Source organism: Bombina bombina, chromosome 8 (genome assembly GCF_027579735.1).
Source record: "Bombina bombina isolate aBomBom1 chromosome 8, aBomBom1.pri, whole genome shotgun sequence".
Lineage (NCBI taxonomy): Eukaryota > Metazoa > Chordata > Amphibia > Anura > Bombinatoridae > Bombina > Bombina bombina.
This window is the reverse complement of record NC_069506.1, coordinates 82,602,658-82,627,022: the sequence shown is the minus strand read 5'-3', so window position 1 is coordinate 82,627,022 and position 24,365 is coordinate 82,602,658. Positions and strand designations below refer to the sequence as shown.

Genomic DNA, 24,365 nt, shown 5'->3' with positions numbered 1-24,365 from the left:
TTTTTTTAATTTGACAGGTAAATTTTAATTTAATTTAAGATAGGGAAATTATAATTTTAAAATAAAGTTAGGGGGGGGCGTTAGGTTTACGGGTTACTAGTTTAAATTAGTTTATTGCGATGTTAGGGGCTTTCGGTTTAGGGGTTAATAGTTTAATTTAGGTTTATTATAGTGGCGGTGGTGTAGGGCTTAAACACTTTAGTATAGTGGGGTCAAAGTGGGCAGATGGCAGATAAGGGGTTAATAATATTTAAATAGTGTTTGCGATGCAGGAGGGCGGTGGTTTAGGAGTTAATAACTTTATTATAGTGGTGACGATGTCAGGGAGCAGCGGAATAGGGGTTAACAAATTTTATTAGTGGCGGCGATGTCGGGAGCGGCAGATTAAGGGTTAATAAATGTAATTTAGTGTTTGTGATGCGGGAGGGCCTCAGTTTAGGGGTTAATAGGTAGTTTATGGGTGTTAGTGTACTTTTTAACACTTTAGCTATGAGTTTTATGTAAAAGTTTTGTTGCTTAAAACTCATAACTACTGGTCTCAGATGGCGGTACGGGTCTTGTCGTTATAGGGTGTAACACAAGTTTTAAAGCCTCATCGCAAAACTCGTAATTGTTGCGGGACTGACATTGCGTTACAGGCTAAAAGGCTTGCGATACAGCTATACAAACAAGACTTGTAATGGCTGCGTTGCTGTTTTAACGCTGAAATGGCCAATTTTTCGGCATTAAAAGACGAATGCACAACTCGTAATCTACCGATTGGAATTAGGTTTATTTTTTTTTATTTTGAATAATGTGGTTTATTATTTTCTGTAATGTTAGCTTTTTTAATTTTGTGTAATTTTAGATTAATTTAATGTAATCTTATTTTTTTAAAGTAATGTAGTATTTTATTATTTTATGTAATTAAGGGGTTAATTTAGGGGGCTTAGTCATTAACTTATTTATTTGCATTGTGGGGGTTGGCGGTATAGGAGTTAATAGGTAACATAAATTATGCTTACCAGATAATTTCCTTTTCTTCTGTACAGGGAGAGTCCACAGCTGCATTCCTTACTTGTGGAAAATACTGAACCTGGCCACCAGGCAAAGACACCCCAGCCAAAGGCTTAAATACCTCCCCCACTTCCCTTATCCCCCAGTCATTCTGCCGAGGGAACAAGGAACAGTAGGAGAAATATCAGGGTGAAAAGGTGCCAGAAGAATAAATTCAAATTTACGGCCGCCCATCGGAGAACACAGGCGGGAGCTGTGGACTCTCCCTGTACAGAAGGAAAGGAAACTATCTGGTAAGCATAATTTATGTTTTCCTTCTTAATACAGGGAGAGTCCACAGCTGCATTCCTTACTTGTGGGAAATTATACCCAAGCTTCAGTAGACACTGAATGCTAACGGGAGGGTAAAAAAAGAGAGGCGGCCCCTAATCTGGGGACACCACAGCCTGCAAAACCTTTCTCCCGAAGGCTGCTTTAGCAGAAGCAAAAACATAAAACTTGTAAGTATGAAAGGAGGACCAGGTAGCCACCTTACAAATCTGATCCATAGAGGCCTCATTTTTAAAGGCCCAAGAGGATGCCACTGCTCTCGTAGAATGAGCCGTAATCCTCTAAAGAGGCTCAAGACCCACTGACTCATAAGCGGATGATACTACTCAACCAAAAAGATAAGGAACTCGAAGAGGCCCTCTGACCCCTACGCTTCCCAAATAGATAACAAAGAGAAAAGTCTGTCTAAATTCCTTTGTAACCTGAAGATAGAACTTTAAGGCACGAACTACATCCAGATTATGCAGTAAACGTTCCTTCGATGAAGAAGGATTAGGACATAACAAAGAAACCACAATTTCTTGATTGATGTTGCGATTTGATATAACCTTAGGAAAAAATCTTAACTTGGTTCGTAGAACAGCCTTATCAGCATGGAACACCAGATAAGGAGGGTCGCATTGTAAGGCAGCAATCTCAGAGACTCTGTGCGCAGAAGCAATTGCTAGTAGAAAAATAACCTTCCAAGACAAACAACTTAATGTCAACCTCATGCATAGGCTCAAACGGAGCCCATTGCAAAAATTTAAGAATAAGAGTTAAACTCCAAGGAGGAGCATTAGATCTAAACACCGGCCTGATCCTAGTCAGAACCTTAACAAAAGACAGTACATCCGGAAGCTCAGTGAGCCTCTTGCGCAGTAAAACAGATAGGGCCAAAATCTGTCCCTTCAAGGAACTAGCTGAGAGGCCCTTTTCCAGTCCATCCAACCTTTACTTTGTGCCAGGACAAACCACGCTCTTCACAACAGAATAAGTAGGCCCTCCACACCTTATGATAGATGCGACAAGTAACCGACTTACGAGCTTGAACGAGAGTATCAATAACCCTCTCAGAAAACCCTCTCTTGGCTAAGACTAAGCGCTCAATCACCACGCAGTCAGCCTCAGAGAATCTAGATTTTGATGAAGAAAGGGGCCTAGTTCCAGCAGATCTCTGCGACAAGGTAACCTCCAAGGAGGAGATGATGACATCCCCACTAGATCCGGGAACCATATCCTTCATGGCCACGATGGAGCAATCAGATAACGGACGCCTGCTCCTGTATGATTCGAGCCACCACTCAAGGAAGTAGTGGTAATGGAAGGAAAATAGAAATTAGATTGAACCTCCAAGGAACCGCTAATACATCTATTAGCTCCGCCCAAGGATTCCTGGCCCTCGACCCATATCTAGGTAGCTTGGTATTGAGCCGTGACGTCATGAGATCCATCTCCGGCGTTCCCCACCTGTTGCATATCTCCACAAACACTTCGGGATGGAGAGACCATTCCCCCGGATGAAAGGATTGTCTGCTGAGAAAATCAGTTTCCCAGATGTCTACACTCGGAATGTGGATCACTGACAGCGAAAAGTTGTGGGTTTCCGCCCACTCCAGAATTCGAGATTCTTCCCTCATTGCTAGGGAGCTTCTCGTTCCCCCCTGATGGTTGATGTAAGCCACTGAGGTTATATTGTCTGACTGGAATCAGATAAATTGGGACGAACCCAGTAGGGGCCAAGCCTTCAGAGCATTGAATATTGGCCGTAATTCTCGAATGTTGAACATGGGGGAGCTCTCCTCCTGCGTCCACAGGCCCTGCGCCTTCTTGATGCCCCAAACAGCTCCCCATCCTGACAGACTTGCGTCCGTAGTCACAGTCATCCAGGATGGTCTTAAAAAGGATGTGGTGATCTGGACAGAGCCACCAAGAGAGCGATTCTCTCGACCGGTTGTGGAACCTGGCAAAGAGAACGATGTCCATGATGGACACCATGAGACCAATCACCTCCATACACTGAGCCACAGATGGCCTTAAGGAGTTCTGGAGGGCAAAACATGTTGAAGCTAGTTTGCAACTTCTTTGGTCTGTTACAAATAGTCTCATGTCTATGGAAACTATTATCGTTCCCAGGAATTCTACCATGGTGCTTGGAATAAGAGAACTCCTTTCTCTATTTATCTTCCCTCCAAGGGATCGAAAAAAGACAGCAGAGAGATTCTGAATGGTCTTCCGCCAGACAAAACGATGGTGCTTGTACCAGAGTATCGTCCAAGTAGGGAGCTACTGCTACACCCGGGTTCTGGCGACTGCTATTAGAGCCCCTAGAACCTTCGTAAATATTCTTGGAGCAGTAGCTGGACCAAACGGAAGTGCAATGAACTGGAAGTGCTGGACCAGGAATGCAAACCTGAGGAACTGGAAGTGTTCCCTGTGGATTTGAAGGTGAAGGAATGCTTCCTTCAGATCTATAGTGGTCATAAACTGCCCTTCCTGAATTAAGGGAAGGATGGACCTTATTGTCTCCATCCTGACGAGGGGACATTTAGAAATTTGTTTAAGCACTTTAGGTCCAGAACTGGATGGAAAGTTCCCTCCTTCTTTGGGACCATGAAAATGTTTGAATAGTATCCCAAACCTCTCTGTGCGATAGGCACTTGGACAATCACTCCAAAGGAGGACAGATCCCTTACGCACTATAGAAAGGCTTCCCTCTTTCCTAGTCTTGAAGACAGGTTGAGAGGATGAATCTGGCCCTGGGTGGATGAGATTTGAAACTTATCTTGTAACCCTGAGCTATGAACTCTAGGACCCAAGGATCCTGCACGTCCCTGAACCAAGCCTCTGAAAGAGCAACAGTCTGCCCCTACATGATCCAAAATAGGACAGGGGGCCGCCCCTTCATGCGAACTTAGTCTCGGCGGACTTCTTGCTCTGCTTGGATCTATTCCAGGACTGAGTCAGCTTCCAAGAACTCTTGGTCTGCTCTGGCTTAGCAGAGGCCTCTGACGTTGGGCTTTTATCAGAACTAAAGGAATGAAAATATGAACTTTGTCCCTTAGATTTGTTCTCCTTTTCTTACGGTATGAAAGCACCCTTGGCCCCTGAAACCGTGGAGATAGTCAAACAATCTCTTTCCCTTAAAGGAGAGGGAAAGAGACTAGACTTAGGAGTTATATCTGTCAGAGCGCCTTACGGCCTGAACAGAAAACCTGAAGTCTTAGCCATAGGCTAATTAATCTGCGTAATAACAGCACAGATAAAAGAATTAGTAACCCAGAAGGCCGTAATTCTTTCCTGAAAAATGTAGAGGGCACCCTCTACCTTGATCATTTTCGCGAAGGAGACGCACCAAAAGGTAGCCGCTCCAGCAACTGCGGCGACAAGCGCAGCCAGTAAAAGCAAACATCCTATTTAACAGAGTTTCCATCCTTATATCTGGCGGCCCTATGAACGACGAACTATCCTCACACGGGCTAGTACTATCTGTATCAAGCGTAAAAATAGCGCCAACCAAGTAGGGATGGAAAAAAGAAAACCCACCCTCATAGAGAGCCCGGAACCGGTATCCTTAAAAGGCAGACTACGGGAAGAGGAATCTAATCCTGTCCCACTCGTCCTTAATAATGATTGCCACCAAATTTAGGACCCAGAGGTTCGTCTGGCAGCTCGGCCTTTGGAACCTCTAATGTAGTCAAAACCTCCCTTAGTAGAAAGCGTAAACGTTCTGTCCTAAATCTAAAAACTGGATCCTCCACAGACAGCAGACTCCAACCCTGAAAGTTCATACTCTGAAGTTTCAGAGAGAACCTCGTCCTCGGATAACTGATTAGATATATCCAACAAATTACATGATGCCACCGGGCTGGAGTGCAAGATTTAATCTTTCGTTTGTGCTTAGCAGTGCAAGGAAAAGCACTAATGGCCGCAGACAACGCCGTATCAAACTGCGCAGTAACGTCTGGTGAAAAAAGGCCCCCTCAAGATGAAGGATTAGCAGTTCAATGGGAAGCTGCATGTGTATAAAAAGATGTATGTAGGGTGTGCACCTCACTGGATGATGACTCCTCAGAGGTGGGCGGCTCAGTGGATCAAATATGTCAACCTGATTTAATATAATCCCCTTATAAAGGCATAAGGAACATAATTGAGAAGGCGGATATTCCAGAGCTCCCTCACAATATAAACAGGCATTACTCATTGAAATAGAGGGAGAACCCTATATTGAATCAGAATCCTCCATAGTTAAAGTACGATATGCGGAGGACTACAGAAAAAACAAACTTTATTTTAAACAAAACAAACTGCACCTTTATATCACATGGTGCGCAATGCAGGACCGTCCCTGCTATGAGAAAAAGTTTGCCAAGTTTTTAAGCTGCGCAACCTTCAAAGGGAAACCTGTATGTTCCATCTCAGCCTATGAGCCCATAAACATCTTACACATAAAGTAGCATAAAATCAAACAAAGCATATATGATTAAACCCAACTGTTCATAATCCCCCTCAGCAGATATTAACTCTTGATTCCATATAGATAAAAGGAGCCACACTGTGACCCTGTCTTCCAGCGTTTGCAATATGTGTATCAAATGAAACGATCTTACCGGAATCTATACCGTGGAACAGTAACACAGTCCTTCAAGTTTAACAGATTGTAGCAGCGCTTCTGACATGGACTTGAGTGAAGAAAGCAGGCAGCAAAACTCGTCAACGCCGATTGCTTAAGGAGCTGTTAATATGAGTCTGGATGGTTTCGCAGAAAGACTTTCCCTGCATCTCCAGACTTTCGTCAATGCTCTCACCGAGAGGCTGACAAGACTACTTAAAACTCCAGTCCCATCTTGAAGGGCAGATACCCTTCCTAAGGAACTAATCCGAAATCTTCTGACACTTCTCTGCCAACCTCCTGTGACGAAAGGCAAAGAATAACTGGGGGATGAGGGAAGTGGGGAGGTATTTAAGCCTTTGGTTGGGGTGTATTTGCCTACTCCTGGTGGCCAGGTTCAGTATTTCCCACAAGTAAGGAATGCAGCTGTGGACTTTCCCTGTATTAAGAAGGAAAAATTAGTTTATTGCGTTGGTGGTGGATGGCGGTTTAGGGGTTAATAAATAAATTATTTAATTTGTGATGTGGGGGAATGGCGGATTAGGGGTTAATAGATGTATTAGGTAGTTTGCGATGTTCTTTCACCACCCTGCCATTTTCGGAATCCACCTGAATGCAGCTTTGCTGCATCCAAGTGAATTATTTTGGCTGGGCGCGCAGCCAACATTCTTTTGGCTGCCTTGCGCTGCCAACATTCCTTTTGAGGATCCGTGCGCAACTGCCGACGGACGCGTTACAAATGCGATTATAGTATAGATGTGTGAATTTGTGTGATCAATAGTTGTATCAGCTTATTGTATCATTTACCTATACTAGTCCTTTAAATTACTTAAAGCAAGATTTATTGAACAGTGCATGAGACATGTTTGGTGCGCATAGATTTACAAAGTAACCCTTGGTCGCTAGAGGAAATTAAGTGACAATTTGCCCAGAGTCAACGTGACTACAAACGCTCTTTGTGCAATTGCATAACTCATGTTTAATGTCGTAATGTCAACCCGATACATAGAACTACAGTATTGAGCTAAAGTGAAGTTCCATAACAAAATGCATCATGAGCACAAACCTGCAGCAAAGGCCAAAGCCACATCAAGCAACTGTCATCCAGAGAAACGCCAAACAACCAGCACCAAACTGAAAGTCTTTAGCTGTCTATCTTGTGATGGACACAACTATGAGTAAATAGGTTAATTAGAAGGGGTGGCACAATTCTGTTTATTTTCCCTGCCAAGGGCGTGGTCTCACTGGTGAGTATTAGCCAGATAGAGCCAAGTTATCAAAAATCTGCATGGCTCAGTTTTTGTAACTGATTTATTCTGACATTTGTCAAACTGTCACACACATTCAACGTATTTGTTTAAAATTCCCCCCTTCCCCAAATTAAAGCTAAAAGATGAAGAAGAAAAAAAGACCATTAACAGATACAATCACAGAGGCTAGTCTGGACTGGCAAAAGCTGCCAACTTACTGAACCTCACAGTGAAAACTTTAACCCTTTAACGACGCATGTCGTACAGGGTACGTCGCACACAACCTGGTCTTTAAAGACCAGCGACGTACCCTGTGCGACATCAGGGTTTAAGGCGTCTGGAAACGATCCTGATCGCTTCCAGCCGCTTTCAAGGTATTGCTGTGATGCCTCGACATTGAGGCATCACTGCAATACCTTTTTTCCAAAACCGATGCAGAGAGAGCCACTCTGTGGCCCTCTCTGCACCGGTAGCAATGGGCCCGATCGTTAGTGGGTGGGAGCAGCTGCAGGGAGGCGGGTGGGCGGCCCATCGCTACCCGGCATCTGGTTCCTGAATGTGCAATGTGCACGCCGGGTGCTGGGAGCGTGCGGGGGCCTGCAGGGAGCGCGCGTGCATGTGTGTGCGCGATCGCGTAACAGCCACTGCCACCAATGAATTAATGAATGGGAGAGAGGGAGAGGGAGGGGGGGAAATAATTGTCAAAAGGATCTGGGAGGGGGAGAGGGAGGAAGGTATTAGGGGGGGCAGCTACACTACAGAAAAAATTTAATTACATACAAAAAAATTAAAAAAAAACATTTTTGGGAGGCAAATTGGGTACTGGCAGACAGCTGCCAGTACCCAAGATGGCAGCAAATAGGATGTGGGCAAGAGTTATAGAGCTGTTTGGGGGGGATCAGAGAGGTTAGGGGCTAAGGGGGGGGGGGGTCCATCACAGCTAAACAGATATTTTTTTTAAAAAAAATCAGGGGGTGGGATCTCTCAGGTGGGAGGCTGATCTCTACACTAAAGCTAAAATTAACCCTGCAAGCTCCCTGCAAGCCATCTAATTAACCCCTGCACTGCTGGGCATAATACACGTGTGATGCGCAGCAGCATTTAGCAGCCTTCTAATTACCAAAAAGCAACACAAAAGCCATAAATGTCTGCTATTTCTGAACAAAGGGGATCCCAGAGAAGCATTTACAACCATTTATGCCATAATTGCACAAGTTGTTTGTAAATAATTTCAGTGAGAAACCTAAAATTGTAAAAAAACAGAATTTATGTTTACCTGATAAATTACTTTCTCCAACGGTGTGTCCGGTCCACGGCGTCATCCTTACTTGTGGGATATTCTCTTCCCCAACAGGAAATGGCAAAGAGCCCAGCAAAGCTGGTCACATGATCCCTCCTAGGCTCCGCCTACCCCAGTCATTCGACCGACGTTAAGGAGGAATATTTGCATAGGAGAAACCATATGGTACCGTGGTGACTGTAGTTAAAGAAAATAAATTATCAGACCTGATTAAAAAAACCAGGGCGGGCCGTGGACCGGACACACCGTTGGAGAAAGTAATTTATCAGGTAAACATAAATTCTGTTTTCTCCAACATAGGTGTGTCCGGTCCACGGCGTCATCCTTACTTGTGGGAACCAATACCAAAGCTTTAGGACACGGATGAAGGGAGGGAGCAAATCAGGTCACCTAAATGGAAGGCACCACGGCTTGCAAAACCTTTCTCCCAAAAATAGCCTCAGAAGAAGCAAAAGTATCAAACTTGTAAAATTTGGTAAAAGTGTGCAGTGAAGACCAAGTCGCTGCCCTACATATCTGATCAACAGAAGCCTCGTTCTTGAAGGCCCATGTGGAAGCCACAGCCCTAGTGGAATGAGCTGTGATTCTTTCGGGAGGCTGCCGTCCGGCAGTCTCGTAAGCCAATCTGATGATGCTTTTAATCCAAAAAGAGAGAGAGGTAGAAGTTGCTTTTTGACCTCTCCGTTTACCGGAATAAACAACAAACAAGGAAGATGTTTGTCTAAAATCCTTTGTAGCATCTAAATAGAATTTTAGAGCGCGAACAACATCCAAATTGTGCAACAAACGTTCCTTCTTTGAAACTGGTTTCGGACATAGAGAAGGTACGATAATCTCCTGGTTAATGTTTTTGTTAGAAACAACTTTTGGAAGAAAACCAGGTTTAGTACGTAAAACCACCTTATCTGCATGGAACACCAGATAAGGAGGAGAACACTGCAGAGCAGATAATTCTGAAACTCTTCTAGCAGAAGAAATTGCAACTAAAAACAAAACTTTCCAAGATAATAACTTAATATCAACGGAATGCAAGGGTTCAAACGGAACCCCCTGAAGAACTGAAAGAACTAAATTGAGACTCCAAGGAGGAGTCAAAGGTTTGTAAACAGGCTTAATTCTAACCAGAGCCTGAACAAAGGCTTGAACATCTGGCACAGCGGCCAGCTTTTTGTGAAGTAACACAGACAAGGCAGAAATCTGTCCCTTCAGGGAACTTGCAGATAATCCTTTTTCCAATCCTTCTTGAAGGAAGGATAGAATCCTAGGAATCTTAACCTTGTCCCAAGGGAATCCTTTAGATTCACACCAACAGATATATTTTTTCCAAATTTTGTGGTAAATCTTTCTAGTTACAGGCTTTCTGGCCTGAACAAGAGTATCGATAACAGAATCTGAGAACCCTCGCTTCGATAAGATCAAGCGTTCAATCTCCAAGCAGTCAGCTGGAGTGAAACCAGATTCGGATGTTCGAACGGACCCTGAACAAGAAGGTCTCGTCTCAAAGGTAGCTTCCAAGGAGGAGCCGATGACATATTCACCAGATCTGCATACCAAGTCCTGCGTGGCCACGCAGGAGCTATCAAGATCACCGACGCCCTCTCCTGATTGATCCTGGCTACCAGCCTGGGGATGAGAGGAAACGGCGGGAACACATAAGCTAGTTTGAAGGTCCAAGGTGCTACTAGTGCATCCACTAGAGCCGCCTTGGGATCCCTGGATCTGGACCCGTAGCAAGGAACTTTGAAGTTCTGACGAGAGGCCATCAGATCCATGTCTGGAATGCCCCACAGCTGAGTGACTTGGGCAAAGATTTCCGGATGGAGTTCCCACTCCCCCGGATGCAATGTCTGACGACTCAGAAAATCCGCTTCCCAATTTTCCACTCCTGGGATGTGGATAGCAGACAGGTGGCAGGAGTGAGACTCCGCCCATAGAATGATTTTGGTCACTTCTTCCATCGCCAGGGAACTCCTTGTTCCCCCCTGATGGTTGATGTACGCAACAGTTGTCATGTTGTCGATTGAAACCGTATGAACTTGGCCCTCGCTAGCTGAGGCCAAGCCTTGAGAGCATTGAATATCGCTCTCAGTTCCAGAATATTTATCGGTAGAAGAGATTCTTCCCGAGACCAAAGACCCTGAGCTTTCAGGGATCCCCAGACCGCGCCCCAGCCCATCAGACTGGCGTCGGTCGTGACAATGACCCACTCTGGTCTGCGGAATGTCATCCCTCGTGACAGGTTGTCCAGGGACAGCCACCAACGGAGTGAGTCTCTGGTCTTCTGATTTACTTGTATCTTCGGAGACAAGTCTGTATAGTCCCCATTCCACTGACTGAGCATGCACAGTTGTAATGGTCTTAGATGAATGCGTGCAAAAGGAACTATGTCCATTGCCGCTACCATCAACCCGATCACTTCCATGCACTGAGCTATGGAAGGAAGAGGAACGGAATGAAGTATCCGACAAGAGTCTAGAAGTTTTGTTTTTCTGGCCTCTGTCAGAAAAATCCTTATTTCTAAGGAGTCTATTATTGTTCCCAAGAAGGGAACCCTTGTTGACGGAGATAGAGAACTCTTTTCCACGTTCACTTTCCATCCGGGAGATCTGAGAAAGGCCAGGACAATGTCCGTGTGAGCCTTTGCTTGAGGAAGGGACGACGCTTGAATCAGAATGTCGTCCAAGTAAGGTACTACAGCAATGCCCCTTGGTCTTAGCACAGCTAGAAGGGACCCTAGTACCTTTGTGAAAATCCTTGGAGCAGTGGCTAATCCGAAAGGAAGCGCCACGAACTGGTAATGTTTGTCCAGGAATGCGAACCTCAGGAACCGATGATGTTCCTTGTGGATAGGAATATGTAGATACGCATCCTTTAAATCCACCGTGGTCAAGAATTGACCTTCCTGGATGGAAGGAAGAATAGTTCGAATGGTTTCCATCTTGAACGATGGAACCTTGAGAAACTTGTTTAAGATCTTGAGATCTAAGATTGGTCTGAACGTTCCCTCTTTTTTGGGAACTATAAACAGATTGGAGTAGAACCCCATCCCTTGTTCTCTTAATGGAACGGGATGAATCACTCCCATTTTTAACAGGTCTTCTACACAATGTAAGAATGCCTGTCTTTTTATGTGGTCTGAAGACAACTGAGACCTGTGGAACCTCCCCCTTGGGGGAAGTCCCTTGAATTCCAGAAGATAACCTTGGGAGACTATTTCTAGCGCCCAAGGATCCAGAACATCTCTTGCCCAAGCCTGAGCGAAGAGAGAGAGTCTGCCCCCCACCAGATCCGGTCCCGGATCGGGGGCCAACATTTCATGCTGTCTTGGTAGCAGTGGCAGGTTTCTTGGCCTGCTTTCCCTTGTTCCAGCCTTGCATTGGTCTCCAAGCTGGCTTGGCTTGAGAAGTATTACCCTCTTGCTTAGAGGACGTAGCACCTTGGGCTGGTCCGTTTCTACGAAAGGGACGAAAATTAGGTTTATTTTTTGCCTTGAAAGGCCGATCCTGAGGAAGGGCGTGGCCCTTACCCCCAGTGATATCCGAGATAATCTCTTTCAAGTCAGGGCCAAACAGCGTTTTCCCCTTGAAAGGAATGTTAAGTAGCTTGTTCTTGAAAGACGCATCAGCCGACCAAGATTTCAACCAAAGCGCTCTGCGCGCCACAATAGCAAACCCAGAATTCTTAGCCGCTAACCTAGCCAATTGCAAAGTGGCGTCTAGGGTGAAAGAATTAGCCAATTTGAGAGCATTGATTCTGTCCATAATCTCCTCATAAGGAGGAGAATCACTGTCGACCGCCTTTATCAGCTCATCGAACCAGAAACATGCGGCTGTAGCGACAGGGACAATGCATGAAATTGGTTGTAGAAGGTTACCCTGCTGAACAAACATCTTTTTAAGCAAACCTTCTAATTTTTTATCCATAGGATCTTTGAAAACACAACTATCCTCTATGGGTATAGTGGTGCGTTTGTTTAAAGTGGAAACCGCTCCCTCGACCTTGGGGACTGTCTGCCATAAGTCCTTTCTGGGGTCGACCATAGGAAACAATTTTTTAAATATGGGGGGAGGGACGAAAGGAATACCGGGCCTTTCCCATTCTTTATTAACAATGTCCGCCACCCGCTTGGGTATAGGAAAAGCTTCTGGGAGCCCCGGCACCTCTAGGAACTTGTCCATTTTACATAGTTTCTCTGGGATGACCAACTTGTCACAATCATCCAGAGTGGATAATACCTCCTTAAGCAGAATGCGGAGATGTTCCAACTTAAATTTAAAAGCAATCACATCAGGTTCAGCTTGTTGAGAAATATGCCCTGAATCAGTAATTTCTCCCTCAGACAAAACCTCCCTGGCCCCATCAGACTGAGTTAGAGGCCCTTCAGAAATATTAATATCAGCGTCGTCATGCTCTTCAGTATCTAAAACAGAGCAGTCGCGCTTACGCTGATAAGTGTTCATTTTGGCTAAAATGTTTTTGACAGAATTATCCATTACAGCCGTTAATTGTTGCATAGTAAGGAGTATTGGCGCGCTAGATGTACTAGGGGCCTCCTGAGTGGGCAAGACTCGTGTAGACGAAGGAGGGAATGATGCAGTACCATGCTTACTCCCCTCACTTGAGGAATCATCTTGGGCATCATTGTCATTGTCACATAAATCACATTTATTTAAATGAATAGGAATTCTGGCTTCCCCACATTCAGAACACAGTCTATCTGGTAGTTCAGACATGTTAAACAGGCATAAACTTGATAACAAAGTACAAAAAACGTTTTAAAATAAAACCGTTACTGTCACTTTAAATTTTAAACTGAACACACTTTTTTACTGCAAATGCGAAAAAACATGAAGGAATTGTTCAAAATTCACCAAATTTTCACCACAGTGTCTTAAAGCCTTAAAAGTATTGCACACCAAATTTGGAAGCTTTAACCCTTAAAATAACGGAACCGGAGCCGTTTTGAACTTTAACCCCTTTACAGTCCCTGGTATCTGCTTTGCTGAGACCCAACCAAGCCCCAAGGGGAATACGATACCAAATGACGCCTTCAGAAAGTCTTTTCTAAGTATCCGAGCTCCTCTCACATGCGACTGCATGCCATGCCTCTCAAAAACAAGTGCGCAACACCGGCGCGAAAATGAGGCTCTGCCTATGCTTTGGGAAAGCCCCTAAAGAATAAGGTGTCTAAAACAGTGCCTGCCGATATTATTATATCAAAATACCCAGATAAAATGATTCCTCAAGGCTAAATATGTGTTAATAATCAATCGATTTAGCCCAAAAAAAGTCTACAGTCTTAATAAGCCCTTTTTGAAGCCCTTATTTACAATCGTAATAAACATGGCTTACCGGATCCCATAGGGAAAATGACAGCTTCCAGCATTACATCGTCTTGTTAGAATGTGTCATACCTCAAGCAGCAAGAGACTGCTCACTGTTCCCCCAACTGAAGTTAATTGCTCTCAACAGTCCTGTGTGGAACAGCCATGGATTTTAGTGACGGTTGCTAAAATCATTTTCCTCATACAAACAGAAATCTTCATCTCTTTTCTGTTTCTGAGTAAATAGTACATACCAGCACTATTTCAAAATAACAAACTCTTGATTGAATAATAAAAACTACAGTTAAACACTAAAAAACTCTAAGCCATCTCCGTGGAGATGTTGCCTGTACAACGGCAAAGAGAATGACTGGGGTAGGCGGAGCCTAGGAGGGATCATGTGACCAGCTTTGCTGGGCTCTTTGCCATTTCCTGTTGGGGAAGAGAATATCCCACAAGTAAGGATGACGCCGTGGACCGGACACACCTATGTTGGAGAAATTTAACATTTTTTTTTATTTGATCGCATTTGGCGGTGAAATGGTGGCATGAAATATCCCAAGATGGGCCTAGATCAATACTTGGGGTTGTCTACTACACTAAAGCTAAAATTAACCATAGAAGCTCCCTACATGCTCCCTAACTAACCCCTTCACTGCTGGGCATAATACATGTGTGGTGCGCAGTGGCATTTAGCGGCCTTCTAATTACCAAAAAGCAATGCCAAAGCCATATATGTCTGCTATTTATGAACAAAGGGGATCCCAGAGAAGCGTTTACAACCATTTATGCCATAATTGCACAAGTTGTTTGCAAATAATTTCAGTGAGAAACCTAAAGTTTGTGAAAAAAAATTATGAAAAAGTGAATTTTTTCTTTATTTGATCTTATTTGGCGGAGAAATGGTGGCATGAAATATACCAAAATGGGCCTAGATCATTACTTTGGGATGTCTTCTAAAAAAAAATATATACATTTCAAGGGATATTCAGGGATTCCTGAAAGATATCAGTGTCCCAATGTAACTAGCGCTAATTTTGAAAAAAAAGTGGTTTGGAAATAGCAAAGTGCTACTTGTACTTATTGCCCTATAACTTGCAAAAAAAAAGCAAAGAACATGTAAATATTGGGTATTTCTAAACTCAGGACAAAATTTAGAAACTATTTAGCATGGGTGTTTTTTGGTGGTTGTAGATGTGTAACAGATTTTGAGGGTCAAAGTTAGAAAAAGTGTGTTTTTTTCCATTTTTTCCTCATATTTTATAAAAATTTTTTATAGTAAATTATAAGATATGATGAAAATAATGGTATCTTTAGAAAGTCCATTTAATGGCGAGACAAACGGTATATAATATGTGTGGGTACAGTAAATGAGTAAGAGGAAAATTACAGCTAAACACAAACACCGCAGAAATGTAAAAATAGCCCTGGTCCTTAAGGGAAAGAAATTGAAAAATGGCCTTGTCCTTAAGGGGTTAAAAATTCATACCTTAAAATGTGATAGTTTTCTTTTTTAGCTTGAATGAGTAAAAACAGCTGTTTTGTCCACCATTGGTTAGTGGTTCGATTTGGATATTTTTCTATTTATATAAATATTTTACCTGACCCCTGGCAAACTCTCTCTGTGCAAAGGCAAGCTTATGTCTTGATTTGTTGATTAACAGGTATCGAGGAGCAAAAGTGACCATGCATGTGTCTATGTATCGGCCTCTGCCTTTCTTAACATCAATACCTATAGGGGAAAAAATCATAAGGTTAAAAAAGGCAGTACCTAAGAGTAAAAACAATTTAACACATATTTGATATATTTGGCACAAAAGCTCTTTATACAAAATATGCACTGCAAGTTATAGTAGGTCATATATGCTATATGCCAGATTGTGAGAGGACAAGTAACTTGTAAACACTTGAAGCAACCCAACATCCCTAGCTCAAGCTGTACCCCACAATCTTAAACTCTGCACATTTTTACCCACTTCATGTGCTACAAATCACTGCGGCTTTGGACTCTGCCACAGTCCTCCTAACCTCCTCACCTGAAGACCACAATGGATCTCTTGACAGCTATCAATAAAATGTAAGGGTAAACTGCCAGAGGTTGTAACTAGAATACAATGCAAGCTGTAGTGTGAGTGCTTTAAACGAACCAGTGTCACAAATACAGCAATCAATAGAATCATGTAATATTTGTAATTCCTCTACACGTCAATAGTACATGCACTGAAATCCACAAACATAACATAGCAGTGTTCTCCCTAGGACCTATTTAATGATTTTATTGACCACCTGGCTAATAGTTAAAGGGATAGTCTACTGTAAGATGTTTGTTTAAAAAGATAGATAATCCCTTTATTACCCAATACCCAGTTTTGCATAACCAACAGTTATATTAATATACGTTTTACCTCATTGATTACCTTGTATCTAAGCCTCTTCTGACAGCCTCTTATCACATGGCTATTTATTTATTATCTATTGACTAGCATTTTAGCCAATTAGTGCTGTGTCCTGCACAACTCCACAGGAGAGAGCTCAATGTTATCTATATGGCACACATGAACTTTAGTCTCCTATTGTGAAAAGCAAATAAAAAAGTAAGGCTGTCTGTAGTGGCTTAGAAACAGCACAGAGGTGTCAGATTAAAAATCCCTTTATTTTAGAACATGGGGATCAGAGAAAACACAACGTTTCGGGGCGGTGTTTTATTAAAATCCTTTAGAGTCTCTTTGATTATATTAGGGTTCCTCTTTATCTGTTATGATAATTCTAATAGGATGTTATTTGAGTATTTGAGAATATAATCTATGCTAAGGTTGTTGTTAATGTATGCCTAATGAATTTTACAATGTATCACTATTTTGACATTTTTTAGGCTAGTGCAATAGTTTAACAAGATCAAACAATGGTTGCAATCACATAATTAGTTACTTTGTGAGCTTTTTTAATTTCTAATTTGTATATAGGTTTTGTATGAATGTTTTCTATATGATAAGTGGTTTTTATGACTTTGTTTAGTTTTACAGCCCATACTAGCATAGCATAGCTAATTGATTAATTGAGTAATTAAACACATGAATTGTTAATGCTATAAAGGAAGGCTAAAGGCTGTACTATGACATCACATGATTAAGGGGACCGCCCCGAAACGTTGTGTTTTCTCTGATCCCCATGTTCTAAAATAAAGGGATTTTTAATCTGACACCTCTGTGCTGTTTCTATGATTTGATGGTGGACTTGGCAGTGGCCCACGGATGTGTCAGTTTCTCTGGCTATAGTGCTGGTTCCTGTTTGGATTTTTTGTAGTGGCTTAGAAACAGGCAGACATTTAGAAGTTTAATGGATATGCAAAGCTGGGGAATGGGTAGATAATGGGCATTATCTAGCTTTTTAAACCATAATAATTTTGGTGTAGACTGTCACCATTTTTACACATAAGCAAGAGGTGTTGAACAGATTACACAACTCTGAATTAAAGGGATGCTAAACAATCTGTTTTATGGCTGTAATAAAAAAAATCACTAAGCTGTGTCTTATATTTAATAGAAATAATTGCAATATGTATTATTCATCTATTTACATGGATTTATACCTTTTCATTTATTTTTTCCCTACATTTGTGCAGTGTCCTTTACTTCCTGTCACAGCCTTACAAGGAGAAGGGGCCTCTGCAGGAAGGTTTATCTTAGCCTATCATAAAACTTCTAGGCTGGTTACTATTAAAGGGACAGTCAACACCAGAATTTTTGTTGTTTAAAAAGATAGATAATCCCTTTATTACCCATTCCACAGTTTTGCACAACCAACACTGTTAAATTAATACACTTTTTACTTCTGTGACTAACTTGTATCTAAGCTAATCTAAGAAATTATCATATGCACCTTCCTAGGTTTGCTTTCAACTAGAATACCAAGAGAACAAAACAAAATTGTTGATAAAAGTAAATTGTAAAGTTGTTTAAAATGACATGCCATATTTGAAAAATTAAAGTTTTTTTTGGACTTGACTGTCCCTTTAAGTTAATAAACTAAATAACAGAGAGTCAGACTTGCTCATACCTAGATCAGAATGTAACCTAAGATTCAAAAATATCAGCTCTAATATCACACTGGGGCCAGAGCTACACTGATAATTTCGAAGTGCTCATTATGCAAGAAAACAAGTAAGTTGTTTGCTGGTTTTTACACAATCTGTTTCTTTTTAGGTTTACTTTGATTTAACATATTTGTTTTTTTACCGAAGGAGCACTGGTTAATATCCCTTTAAGCTCCAAACTTTTTAACCATAATATTTACTAGCTAATTCAATTGGGCCTGTTACTATTAAAAGGACATGAAACGCAAAATATTTCTTTCATGATTTAGTTAGATAATACAATATTAAACAGCATTTCAATTTACATCTATTAACTCATTTGCTTCATTCTTTATATATCCTTTGTTGAAGAAATAGCAATGCAAATTGTTGAGTAAATCACATGAGGCATTATTGTGCCACCACTAATCAGCAGCGACTGAGCCTATTAAAGGGACAGTCTAGGCCAAAATAAACTTTCATGATTCAGATAGAGCATGTAATTTTAAACAATTTTCCAATTTACTTTTATCACCAATTTTGCTTTGTTCTCTTGGTATTCTTAGTTAAAAGCTTAACCTAGGAGGTTCATATGCTAATTTCTTAGACCTTGAAGCCCACCTCTTTCCGATTGCATTTTAACAGTTTTTCACCACAAGAGGGTGTTAGTTCACGTATTTCATATAGATAACACTGTGCTCGTGCACAAGAAGTTATCTGGGAGCAGGCACTGATTGGCTAGACTGCAAATCTGTCAAAAGAACTGAAAAAGGGGCATTTTGCAGAGGCTTAGATACAAGATAATCACAGAGGTTTAAAGTATATTATTATAACTGTGTTGGTTGTGCAAAACTGGGAAATGGGTAATAAAGGGATTATCTATCTTTTAAAACAATAAAAATTCTGGTGTAGACTGTCCCTTTAATATATGCTTTCAACAAAGGATATAAAAAGAATGAAGAAAATTAGATAATAGAAGTAAATTGGAAAGTTGTTTAAAATTGCATGCTCTTTCTGAATCATCATAAATAGTTTTGGTTTCATGTCCCTTTAAAGCTGCTTGCCATCTGTTAAATGCACAGGTCATTTTAATGTTTTTTTACTCCGATATTGTTCTTATGAATTACACCTGTACATAATAACGGAAAACCCTACCTATATTATAAATCAGTCCTGGACGATTTCCTTGCTGGATCACTTTCAGGGCTCGAACTCCACTGCCACCATCTAGAGAAAATGCTTGGCACCATCCTGGAATTCCTTCTGGATGAATCCCTTTCCCAATGCGCATTGTACAGCTGCAATACGAGTAATACGAGAAAATAACCACATTACATTTGTTAGTTAAAATATTTGCTTAAAATCCGTCATGTAGACAAACAACAACAGAAACAAAATAGTATGATTATAAATGCTGGAATGTCTTTGAGCCCTTCTACAATGTGTAAAAACATATTTGCACCATTTGCAATTTAAACTGCTTGAAGCATTTGAAAACTTACAGACTTGGCTGTTCTTTGTCAGCGTAGCAGAACAATAATGGACTCAGGCTCCTCGCAAGTTCATGTTCTTCAAATTGGCCAGCAGCATCTGTCTTTCCATTGTCCTGTCTGAATATCAGTGGTAAGCCTTTAAATGTAGGGAACATATTCTGATTAGTTACTGTTGGTTATTATTCAAAAACCCAGTCTTTAAAGTTCCATAAACTACTCTGTATGGCTTGGACTGCTAATTTTTTTGACTAATCACTACCAGTCTGTTTTACAGCTTAAAGGGAGATTATACACTCAATTTTTCTTTGCATAAATGTTTTGTAGATGATCTATTTATATAGCCCATAAAGTTTTTTTTTTTAAAAATGTACTGTATAGTTTTGCTTATTTTTAAATAACATTGCTCTGATTTTCAGACTCCTAACCAAGCCCCAAAGTTTTATGAGAATACCGTCAACTACCTTCTCCAGCTTGCTCCTGTTTGTGTAAAGGGTCTTTTCATATGCACAAGATGGGGGTGTGGGTCTTATTTCCCACTTGCAGTGGGCTTTCCAGCTAGCTTTTCAACAGAGCTAAACTAAACCGTTTTATACTGGATTTTTATATCAGTATCTGTGCATCCTATTCTTTATAGTAGTGTCTATTACATGCAGTTATATGAAAATGAGTGTATATTGTCCCTTTAATTGTAATACAAAAAACATAATTTATGTAAGAACTTACCTGATAAATTCATTTCTTTCATATTAGCAAGAGTCCATGAGCTAGTGACGTATGGGATATACATTCCTACCAGGAGGGGCAAAGTTTCCCAAACCTCAAAATGCCTATAAATACACCCCTCACCACACCCACAAATCAGTTTAACTCATAGCCAAGAAGTGGGGTGATAAGAAAAAAGTGCGAAAGCATAAAAAATAAGGAATTGGAATAATTGTGCTTTATACAAAAAAATCATAACCACCACAAAAAAGGGTGGGCCTCATGGACTCTTGCTAATATGAAAGAAATGAATTTATCAGGTAAGTTCTTACATAAATTATGTTTTCTTTCATGTAATTAGCAAGAGTCCATGAGCTAGTGACGTATGGGATAATGACTACCCAAGATGTGGATCTTCCACGCAAGAGTCACTAGAGAGGGAGGGATAAAATAAAGACAGCCAATTCCGCTGAAAATAATCCACACCCAAAACAAAGTTTAAATCTTATAATGAAAAAAACTGAAATTATAAGCAGAAGATTCAAACTGAAACAGCTGCCTGAAGTACTTTTCTACCAAAAACTGCTTCAGAAGAAGAAAACACATAAAAATGGTAGAATTTAGTAAAAGTATGCAAAGAAGACCAAGTTGCTGCTTTGCAAATCTGATCAACCGAAGCTTCATTCCTAAACGCCCAGGAAGTAGAAACTGACCTAGTAGAATGAGCTGTAATCCTTTGAGGCGGAGCTTTACCCGACTCGACATAAGCATGATGAATCAAAGACTTTAACCAAGAAGCCAAAGAAATGGCAGAAGCCTTCTGACCTTTCCTAGAACCGGAAAAGATAACAAATAGACTAGAAGTCTTTCGGAAATTTTTAGTAGCTTCAACATAATATTTCAAAGCTCTAACTACATCCAAAGAATGCAACGATTTTTCCTTAGAATTCTTAGGATTAGGACACAATGAAGGAACCACAATTTCTCTACTAATGTTGTTAGAATTCACAACCTTAGGTAAAAATTTAAAAGAAGTCCGCAACACCGCCTTATCCTGATGAAAAATCAGAAAAGGAGACTCACAAGAAAGAGCAGATAATTCAGAAACTCTTCTAGCAGAAGAGATGGCCAAAAGAAACAAAACTTTCCAAGAAAGTAATTTAATGTCCAGCGAATGCATAGGTTCAAACGGAGGAGCTTGAAGAGCCCCCAGAACCAAATTCAAACTCCAAGGAGGAGAAATTGACTTAATAACAGGTTTTATACGAACCAAAGCCTGTACAAAACAATGAATATCAGGAAGACTAGCAATCTTTCTGTGGAAAAGAACAGAAAGAGCAGAGATTTGTCCTTTCAAGGAACTTGCAGACAAACCCTTATCCAAACCATCCTGAAGAAAATGTAAAATTCTAGGAATTCTAAAAGAATGCCAAGAAAATTGATGAGAAGAACACCAAGAAATGTAAATCTTCCAGACTCGATAATATATCTTCCTAGATACAGATTTACGAGCCTGTAACATAGTATTAATTACTGAGTCAGAGAAACCTCTATGACTGAGAATCAAGCGTTCAATCTCCATACCTTCAAATTTAAGGATTTGAGATCCTGATGGAAAAAAGGACCTTGCGATAGAAGGTCTGGTCTTAATGGAAGAGTCCACGGTTGGCAAGTGGCCATCCGGACAAGATCCGCATACCAAAACCTGTGAGGCCATGCTGGAGCCACCAGCAGAACAAACGAGCACTCCTTTAGAATCTTGGAAATCACTCTTGGAAGGAGAACTAGAGGTGGAAAGATATAGGCAGGATGATACTTCCAAGGAAGTGACAATGCATCCACTGCCTCCGCCTGAGGATCCCTGGATCTGGACAGATACCTGGGAAGTTTCTTGTTTAGATGGGAAGCCATCAGATCTATTTCTGGAAGTCCCCACATTTGAACAATCTGAAGAAATACCTCTGGGTGAAGAGACCATTCGCCCGGATGTAACGTTTGGCGACTGAGATAATCCGCTTCCCAATTGTCTATACCTGGGATATGAACCGCAGAAATTAGACAGGAGTTGGAGTCTGCCCAAACCAGTATTCGAGATACTTCTTTCATAGCCAGAGGACTGTGAGTCCCTCCTTGATGATTGACATATGCCACGGTTGTGACATTGTCCGTCTGAAAACAAATGAACGACTCTCTCTTTAGAAGAGGCCATGACTGAAGAGCTCTGAAAATTGCACGGAGTTCCAAAATGTTGATTGGTAATCTCACCTCCTGAGATTCCCAAACCCCTTGTGCTGTCAGAGACCCCCAAACAGCTCCCCAACCTGTCAGATTTGCATCTGTTGAAATCACAGTCCAGGTTGGAAGAACAAAAGAAGCCCCCTGAACTAAACGATGGTGGTCTGTCCACCACGTGAGAGAGTGTCGTACGATCGGTTTTAAAGATATTAATTGAGATATCTTTGTATAATCCCTGCACCACTGGTTCAGCATACAAAGCTGAAGAGGTCGCATGTGAAAACGAGCAAAGGGGATCGCGTCCGATGCAGCAGTCATAAGACCTAGAATTTCCATGCATAAGGCTACCGAAGGGAATGATTGAGACTGAAGGTTTCGACAAGCTGAAACCAATTTTAGACGTCTCTTGTCTGTCAGAGACAGAGTCATGGACACTGAATCTATCTGGAAACCTAAAAAGGTTACCCTTGTCTGAGGAATCAATGAACTTTTTGGAAAATTGATCCTACAACCATGTTTTTGAAGAAACAATACAAGTCGATTCGTATGAGATTCTGCTAAATGTGAAGACTGAGCAAGTACCAAGATATCGTCCAAATAAGGAAATACCACAATACCCTGTTCTCTGATTACAGACAGAAAGGCACGAGAACCTTTTTAAAAATCCTTGGAGCTGTTGCTAGGCCAAACAGCAGAGCCACAAACTGGTAATGCTTGTCTAGGAAAGAGAATCTCAGAAACTGATAGTGATCTGGATGAATCGGAATATGCAGATATGCATCCTGCAAATCTATTGCGGACATATAATGCCCTTGCTGAACAAAAGGCAGAATAGTCCTTATAGTTACCATTTTGAATGTTGGTATCCTTACATAATGATTCAACATTTTTAAATCCAGAACTGGTCTGAAGGAATTCTCCTTCTTTGGTACAATAAAGAGATTTGAGTAAAACCCCAGCCCCTGTTCCAGAACTGGAACTGGCACAATTACTCCAGCTAACTCTAGATCTGAAACACATTTCAGAAATGCTTGAGCCTTCACTGGATTTACTGGGACACGGGAAAGAAAAAATCTTCTTGCAGGAGGCCTTATTTTGAAGCCTATTCTGTACCCTTGTGAAACAATGTTCTGAATCCAAAGATTGTGAATCGAATTGATCCAAATTTCTTTGAAAAATCGTAATCTGCCCCCTACCAGCTGGGCTGGAATGAGGGCCGCACCTTCATCTTGACTTGGGAGCTGACTTTGGCTTTCTAAAAGGTTTGGATTTATTCCAGACTGGAGATGGTTTCCAAACTGATACCGCTCTTGTAGGGGAAGGATCAGGCTTTTGTTCCTTATTGTGACGAAAGGAACGAAAACGATTAGAAGACCTAAATTTACCTTTAGATTTTTTATCCTGTGGTAAAAATGTTCCTTTCCCCCCAGTAACAGTTGAAATAATGGAATCCAACTGTGAACCAAATAATTTATTACCCTGGAAAGAAAGGGAAAGCAAAGTTGACTTGGAAGACATATCAGCATTCCAAGTTTTAAGCCATAAAGCTCTTCTAGCTAAAATAGCTAGAGACATATACCTGACATCAACCCTAATGATATCAAAGATGGCATCACAAATAAAATTATTAGCATGTTGAAGAAGATTAACAATGCTATGAGAATCATGATCTGTCACTTGCTGCGCTAAAGCTTCCAACCAAAATGTTGAAGCTGTAGCAACATCCGCTAAAGATATAGCAGGTCTAAGAAGATTACCTGAACATAAGTAAGCTTTTCTTAGAAAGGATTCAATTTTTCTATCTAAAGGATCCTTAAAGGAAGTACTATCTGCCGTAGGAATAGTAGTACGTTTAGCAAGAGTAGAGATAGCCCCATCAACTTTAGGGATTTTGTCCCAAAGCTCTAATCTGTCAGATGGCACAGGATATAATTGCTTAAAACGTTTAGAAGGAGTAAATGAATTACCCAAATTATTCCATTCCCTGGAAATTACTTCAGAAATAGCATCAGGGACAGGAAAAACTTCTGGAATAACTACAGGAGATTTAAAAACCTTATTTAAACATTTAG

At 41.2% G+C, this 24,365-nt stretch overlaps 1 protein-coding gene across 3 annotated transcripts in view; it reads right to left on the bottom strand.

Moving 5' to 3' along the window:
* VPS13D (vacuolar protein sorting 13 homolog D) overlaps positions 1-24,365 on the bottom strand; it is a 1,255,097-nt gene that overhangs the window by 586,172 nt on the left and 644,560 nt on the right. For all 3 annotated transcript variants that reach the window (XM_053690423.1, XM_053690422.1, XM_053690424.1), the window contains 3 exons: positions 19,366-19,492; positions 19,019-19,161; positions 15,393-15,523 (listed from right to left, as the gene is read on the bottom strand). In XM_053690423.1, coding sequence (XP_053546398.1) covers positions 15,393-15,523; positions 19,019-19,161; positions 19,366-19,492 — 401 coding nt within the window. The remainder of the gene's footprint in view (positions 1-15,392; positions 15,524-19,018; positions 19,162-19,365; positions 19,493-24,365) is intronic.